A 7,736-nucleotide genomic window follows, 5' to 3' on the forward strand; every position below is an offset into this window, starting at 1 on the left:
TATACTTTTAATTTGTCCTTCATTGTAATGCTTTATTTTCTGCTTTAAAAATTAATCTTTAAAACACAGATAAGAACGATGTAGCTTTTATGAATCATATAGTAAGGAAAAGCTGTTTTTTATTAGCTTATGAAAGTAATTATAAGACTTTTTTAATTTTTAGCGAGCGTATAGTAATATTGTTCGATTTAACTCGAGCATCTAAAATATTTCGCATATTTTTCATGATAGAAAAGATGTAAAAAAAATTTGTTCGAGGTTATGTATCGAGGTATTAATTTCGATGACTTTGGAATCTTACAAAATATAACCTTGAACAAATTTTTTTGCTCGTCGTAATATTTGCTCCTCTGAACCAACTAATTTTTTCCTCTGATAGTTGTTCTATCAGAAAAAAACAAGCAAGATATTTTAGATGCTAGAATTTAATGAGATATCCTGTATCAAATAAATAACTGTTAAATGTAAAACAATCTGAACCCTTAAAATCTGAACAGTCGTAAATTTAAAACAATGAATAACCCGACTTTTTTACGGGTTTCGTAAATGCTGAAGCACTTAATTTATGCTTCTCGTGTACTATCAGTAATTTTCTACAACTCACCCTTCGACTATTGCCATCCTTTGAGTTTAAGCTGGGTTCTGATGTCACGGTCCCGAAAATTGTAGGCTGCAACAAAAGAGAGAATAACTTATTTTCTATCAATGAAAATAATTGCTATTATGCTACATGGCTATATACCTTCTTGCTATTTAATTAATACGTATAACATCGTTCGAACACATCATTCGCAGACAAATAAATCGCAGCAGAAAAAACATGATCCAAAAATTTTGATAGAAATCTATTCGCAACATTATATTTAATGAAATGCATCGCAAATGAATCCTAATTTCGATTAGAAATGGTTAAACGAAAACAATTAAATTTGCGTGTAAACCAAATTCAGTTACAATGTAATTCGTAATTACAATTGGGATGTAATTACAAAATAATAATTATTTAAAGTAATTTTATCCTTAGCGAAAATGCAGTCCGCTGATTTGTTTATGAATTATTGATGAAAAATACTGTCCGATGTGAGGCGAGCTTTCCTGGCGGTAGTCGGCTGAGCCAATCAGTGGGACGACTTCGTTCGCTCGTTGGTTCAGCCGCTTTGCGCAAGCTGAGCTCGCCTCTTATTGGTCAGCATCTTCCTTTAATAACTCGTTAACGACGCTTCGGAAAACATTTTTGTAAAGGAAAAAGTTCCTTCAAATAACCTTAAGAACTCCCTTTTCCCTATTGCGAGGGATTTTTCGTACACCCCGTATATTGATCGTCGTGTACTGTACTATGATTATATTAGGTTGTCCCATAAGTTTCTTCCGCGCTACGCTATGAATGACTCTAAGTGGCTGTATTTATATAAACATGCAGACTTATCTCTTAGCCGTTTATGGCATCGGTTTCAGTCGTCCCAGTGCTTTTTCAAAGTACGTTTCGTTGGTGACAAAGTCTCTTTTAATATTGTTTCTGCACCGTTCAATATGGAGAGCCAAAGGAAGCGATAAGCGAAATAAAAACGCACCTAGATGAATATTTTGCAAGTAAGCTTCAACAATTTTGGAAAGAGGGCACAATGAGGCTTCCTGAGAGATGGAAGAAAGTTATAGAACAGAATGGTTCATATATAACATAATAAATCCACCTTAAACAACAAATATCGTGTATTCATTTCGCATTCCAAAAAAAGGGAAGAAACTTATGGGACATCCTAATACTATGTATCGTTCTCATTGTATTACATTAAATATATTTAATTATACCGCTTGAATTCCGTTAGTAGTAAACATATCGATGTAAAACAGTGAATCGCGCGTTGATAAACATAACAACTGCTCAACTGGAATAAAGGAATAGTTGAAAGATTTGATACGTTGATAAAATTTGAAAGATTTTAACTCATCGATCGATTTTTGTTAAGTAAAGCCTAGGACCATAGTTTGCTGTTATTATAATAAGACAATTACATTCACTAGCTTTTAGCCGCCAGTCGGTGGTTTTTTGACATCGATCGACGAGCTGTCAGTTCGAAATAGAGACATGATTCGCCCGCGTGAAATCGTCCGGATGTTACGCGTAAAACTACGAATCCCCGAAACGCTGCTGTAAAAGCTGTCGCCTCGTAAATCTACGAAATGCCATCTATGTAACCCGATGGCTGCAGTCAAGCCATTAACTGCCCCTGACCGAGAAAATTCGTTCGATGCGGCGTCAAGCAAAGCGGTGGCGTTAACGGGAAACGGTGCACGGGGAAACAGGATCCGTACAACGCTCAGAAAATATAATTCCGGTGTAAACTTTGTTACGAAGTAATTCCACTGTTTGCGGCTGTCGGCCAAGAAAGCGTATTCATCGTCTCGTTCCTTTAGCTCCGAGGAAGGAATTATTTTCCAAAGACAATTCGAAATACTGTCTATTCCAACCACTTAATTTACATGCGCCTTGAATAGAATTTGTTATAACGTAAAACTACGGCTACACGATATTAAACTTCTAGAAACGTTTTTAATTTGAATAGAATTTATTATAAATACAGGTAAATAATATTGAAAATTTAGAAACGTTGTTAAAGTAATTTGGCAACTTGAAAGATATGAGATTAATAAATTGATGGAGATATTAGTCGCTATTAAATATAATGTTTACACTAATTTGTACGAATTAAGTACACAGCAAAATACGCGCATTCGAAAAAGGCAATGGCAAAGACTAGCGTTGCGTATCGCACGAGAAAAAGTGGTGTAATTGTCCCTGAAAAATTGGCGAGAAGTATTCGGGTTCAATTGATCCAATTGACTCAATTGATTCCATTAATTTTGTTCGAGAATGCAGAAAGTACCTCCGTTGCGAGCTTAATTGGTTCATCCATTTTCTTTCATTCATGAAATTGATTAATACAAGTAAGTTCTCATACAATTCGCATTCGTATCACCCTCATGATTAAACTGTGAACCTTCGTGCATTTATAGCAGTTACAAATTATTCAAACGTAAGAAAAATGCGAAAGGAAGAAATCTGCATTAAGAAATATCAGTAAAGAATCTGTTGAGATTACGTTATTGCATTAACAAAATAACATTATATGAAATAAGAGAATGTTGCTGAAAGCAAAATTATATAATGGTTTCTTAAAATAAAATCTGTTTGTTGCAACTTATTTTGAGGATTGCTTCTCTTTCCATATAGGACGTAGAAACGAAAAAGCCGTTATTTTAAATTGCTATTATCTCAAACAAATAAAATAATTATTCTTATATGGCTTTTAAATATTTGCCGAAATACGACAGTCAGCGTGGTGATCTGCAAAATCAATTTCTCTCGTAACTTGGTTTCCACAGACATTCCACGAAATGGCAATTCGAATAAAGATATACAATCTACTTGTTAGAAGATCGTAACTTCACGAATCGACAAAAAATTAAATGAACTTCGATTGAACGTCGGTTTCGGTTTAGATGGAGTCCACATAAACCGACTTCATTCGCCATCGGAACGTAAAGGCCGAAGAATAACGCGCTCATAAACGTCAACTATCAAGTTCATGATGATGATATGGCGAGACGCGGTGTGCTCTTAATTCAAATCAGACAATCCGCAAAGAGAATCAATCCCACCGACACGGAAATGGCCGCGATAAGGTGCAAGTGCCTCTTCAGACCAGTCTGTAATTCGGCTGGTTAAAAGGAAACGAAACTCTACTTGAAGGACTAACCTATTTGAAGCGTTTCGATCAAACGGTAAACGGATTTGGTCTATTAAACGTTCGTTTATTTTCGTAATAACAGCGGCAATATTCTTAATGCCAGCGGTACGCTGGAATTAAAACAGCGAAAGACAAATGGCACAAGTGCATCTTAGGTGCATCGTCAGGATTTCCGGTTTACGCGACGATAAAGAAGGGACGAGGCGAAAGGTACGACTTTACACCGTTCGCACGACGGTGGGGAAATAGTGAACGTGACAACGGAAACAATAAACGGCGGTACGTGCTCGGTGTTTTCTGAAAATTATGTCTTCATGAAAAGTTAACGCACACGGTTCCATGAATTACAAACGTGACAGAAACTGCGCCGTCGGATCAATTAACATTTCCATCATTATACCTAGACTGTGAATTTTATTAATTTCCGTTGAGACTGCTGTCCGTTGCTTAGAAGAAGTCCGTTGAGGGAAGTATGGGAGCGATTCCCACCAAACTACTTACAGTGGGCCGCATATTAATGCGATTATTAAATCGGACATCATCGTATTTGAGAAATTACTCCGTATCTTTACTGTTTGTTGAATTAATGAATTTATAGGTTTTTAATAAGTCATAACACTTACTTTAGATTCTACAAACATAAGTTTTATTTACATAATTTGTATAGTTTTATTGTTAATTGAAATTAAATGAACTAGTGCTTAATTTTGACGTCGGAAAAATATTCGGACATGCCATACGCTTTGTAGTTTAAGTGCCCTGTTAAGGTGAATACTTTATTTGATGGCAATGTTTCTAAACATATGATGTAAGCACTATCTCATAGAATTACTTTCACTTCAAATCTTGTTCGTATTGCACATATTAGCTGTGAATATGCCACGTAAAGGGAATAATACCTCGTTTAATATACGCCAACTTAATATAATCGTGAGGATATAATCGTGAGGATAGAATTGAATCTATCCCTCAAAAAGGTCGCCCAAAGTTACTTAACGATCGCGATAAACGTAATATTATTAGGAAAATAAAAGTAGATCCTAGTTTAAGCGCCACAAAATTGACAACAGAGTTTTTTGAGGAGACCGGCAAGAAGATTCATCCCGAAACAGTTCGTCGGATGCGTCATGAAAATGGATATCATGGTAGAGTTATCCGAAAAAAGCCATATATTAACGCTATTAATCGAAAGAAGCGATTACTCTTCGCTAAAGAATTCACTTCTAAAGAAGAAACATGGTTGAAAGATGTAATTTTTGCAGACGAAAGCAAATATAATATTTTCGGGTCTGATGAGCACAAACTTATATGGTGTAAAGCTAACGAAGAGCTTCTTACTATAAATCTGAAACCAACGTTGAAACACAGTGGAGGAAGTGTGATGGTTTGGGGTTGTGCCTCAGCTGCTGGGGTGGGTGAATCAGTTTTTATTGATGAAATTTTAGACAAAAATAAATATTTAAATATTTTGAAAGAAAATTTACTAAAAAAGTGCTATTAATATGAACATTCGTAACAATTTTAAATTTTACTAAGATAGTGACCCCGAACATAAATCACGTATAGTTCAAGAATATTTATTATATAATTGCCCAAAAGTATTGAAAACTCCTCTACGATCACCAAATCTAAATCCGATTGAAAATTGATGGGATTACTTAGATCGTCGAATCAGAATATCGCCAATAAAGTCCAAAGAAGAATTAAAATTGCGATTAACTGAAGAATGGTCACGTATTCCATTAGAATATTTAAATAAAATTATTTCTAGTATGCCTAAACGATTAAACCATGTAATTAGGCAAAGGAGTAATCCAATGAAGTATTAACATGGATTTATTTTTGTTAAAGTATATGTATATCCTTAATAACCAGATTATAATTTGTAAAGTGTCCGAATATTTTTGCGCCGTCAAAATTAAGCACTAGTTCATTTAATATCTATTAACAATAAAACTATACGAATTATGTAAATAAAACTTATGTTTGTAGAATCTGAAGTAAGTGTTCTAACTTATTGAAAAACTATAAATTCATTAATTCAACAAACAGTAAAGATACAGAGTAAAATTTTCTCAAATACGATTGTTTCGTCCCGAAGACGGAAACGCCTGGAGTTTCTGCCGATGGGGTTTATGACACGGACGTGAGGAAGGTTATTTTTGAGGAGAAGGCCTTTTTCTACATCTGGCAATCAGAATTATGTTAATTTCATTACCGCCTTCCTCAATAACCATTCCGTGTCATAAAGTTAAAGATTTCTGAGAGAACTGCCTAATTGCATTTCGAAGCCCACAGCTGGGACGTGCAATAAACCGGGTAATCCGAAGGGTCACCCGAACCGTGTACGCGACGGTACCGCAAACGTCGCCGGCTGACCTGGACGATTCCCGTAGCACTTTTGGCGTTGTAAATTATATACAACGTAACACGCTCACGGTTTGACAAGGGGATGTCACCGCGTTAAAGAAGGCACTGATTGGTACTCTACAGCAATCGGCAAAGGCCAATCAGTGCCCCTCCATCATACCAAAATGCAATTCTCGAGGAAACCCCCAAAAGGCAGAAACGCCCACACCCCCAGAAGAATCACGAGTTCGAGCATCGAACGATTAGAAAACAGACACTCTTCTTCAAATCGTCAACCGAGACACATCGGTCTCCATACTTCGGCGCGCCGCTACATACGAACTAACGTCTCACAAGGAGACTACGGGAACACGCGAACACCAATATCTAAAATATATCAAGGTAGTTCCTCGGTAACACGTCAAACTACCGTGCCGCGTCGAGTGCCGTATATTCTATACAGGAAAACTTCGCGCCTTACAACCGCGAAGCCGAGCCACTCTCGGACGACACCGCGCGCACCTTAACAACGATGGTGTCCGAATATTAATGCGGCCCACGGTATGTTGATGGCCTTGCAGAAGTAGAGTAAATGTGTTTCCCTTATTATCAAAATTATCCCGTCCTATAGCCCCAATTTACTTGAAACAGGGGATTCAGGCCTGGCCGATTGTAAAGAAACAACTCCTCCTGATTACAGTCACCATCTCGCTCCCCTGTGGTCGCCGTTTTCGGTTAGGAAGAGTCAGGGGGCGTAGATCCACCGAGAGAAAGTGAAACAGAGTACAGGATAATAGAACTTATTAAATATTATAAAATTTTTCTCTAAAATTTTGTTGTAAATTCACCTGAACCAGGACTACAACTCGACTCATGTATATTTTCTGGCAAGGAAAGTAATATAGGTCGTGACTATTTTCCATAAATATGCGTGTACTGCTTATTGAAATAATATTAATTTCTAATGGTCATTTAAATTGTTACTCTCTCCATAATCTATAAATAATATAATATAATAGTGTGCAATAATGGATACGAGCTGTAAATAACGTCTTGCAATTAACATTCGAGAGTGGAAGAGTTAACAAAGTATTACGATGTTAGATTTCATGTAAATGGCGATGAATATTTTTCTGTTAAATCGGAAATGATTTTCGAACTGACCATGTACCCTTGCAAAAAAGTACGAACTGAAAACCGAAAACAGAACATCGTACAAACAATTGTAGTTCATTTCGCTGAATCAATATTGCATTCCGGGAAGATAAATATGGCTGCGGTGGATGTTCTGTATTCTGTGCGATGAATCGAGTTTACAGTTATGGTAGACATGTTATAGCAATCATGAAAATTAATTAAATCTCTGCGTCGCGCTTAGTGATATTTACTTTTTTTTTTTTTTAATTCTGACCATGATACGTAGGTTAATTCTGTAAAAGCGTTCAATAACAACGCGTTAAAAAGTGTTACAGAAAATACTAGGCATTAAACATCTAACGATAATTCAGACAAACTAATAGACAATGCAAAGAAGATCAAACATGTCTACTTCCCATTATATCAATCATTCGATTATTCGTAAATTTTTAAATGTATTTGGATTTATTACAAATAGTGTAAAAGTCATGTTTACAAATT

The 7,736-nt window shown here is 36.0% G+C and overlaps 1 protein-coding gene across 1 annotated transcript in view; it reads right to left on the bottom strand.

Annotated features, from left to right (window-relative positions):
• Positions 1 to 297: 297 nt before the first annotated feature.
• The window catches only part of LOC144470600 (uncharacterized), a 208,439-nt gene continuing 201,000 nt past the window's right edge, over positions 298 to 7,736 (bottom strand). Inside the window, exons 4-5 of the mRNA XM_078181942.1 lie at positions 605 to 670; positions 298 to 384 (exon numbers count right to left, since the gene is read on the bottom strand). Coding sequence (XP_078038068.1) covers positions 298 to 384; positions 605 to 670 — 153 coding nt within the window. The remainder of the gene's footprint in view (positions 385 to 604; positions 671 to 7,736) is intronic.

The sequence above is a fragment of the Augochlora pura genome, chromosome 1 (assembly GCF_028453695.1).
Source record: "Augochlora pura isolate Apur16 chromosome 1, APUR_v2.2.1, whole genome shotgun sequence".
In the NCBI taxonomy this organism is placed as follows: domain Eukaryota; kingdom Metazoa; phylum Arthropoda; class Insecta; order Hymenoptera; family Halictidae; genus Augochlora; species Augochlora pura.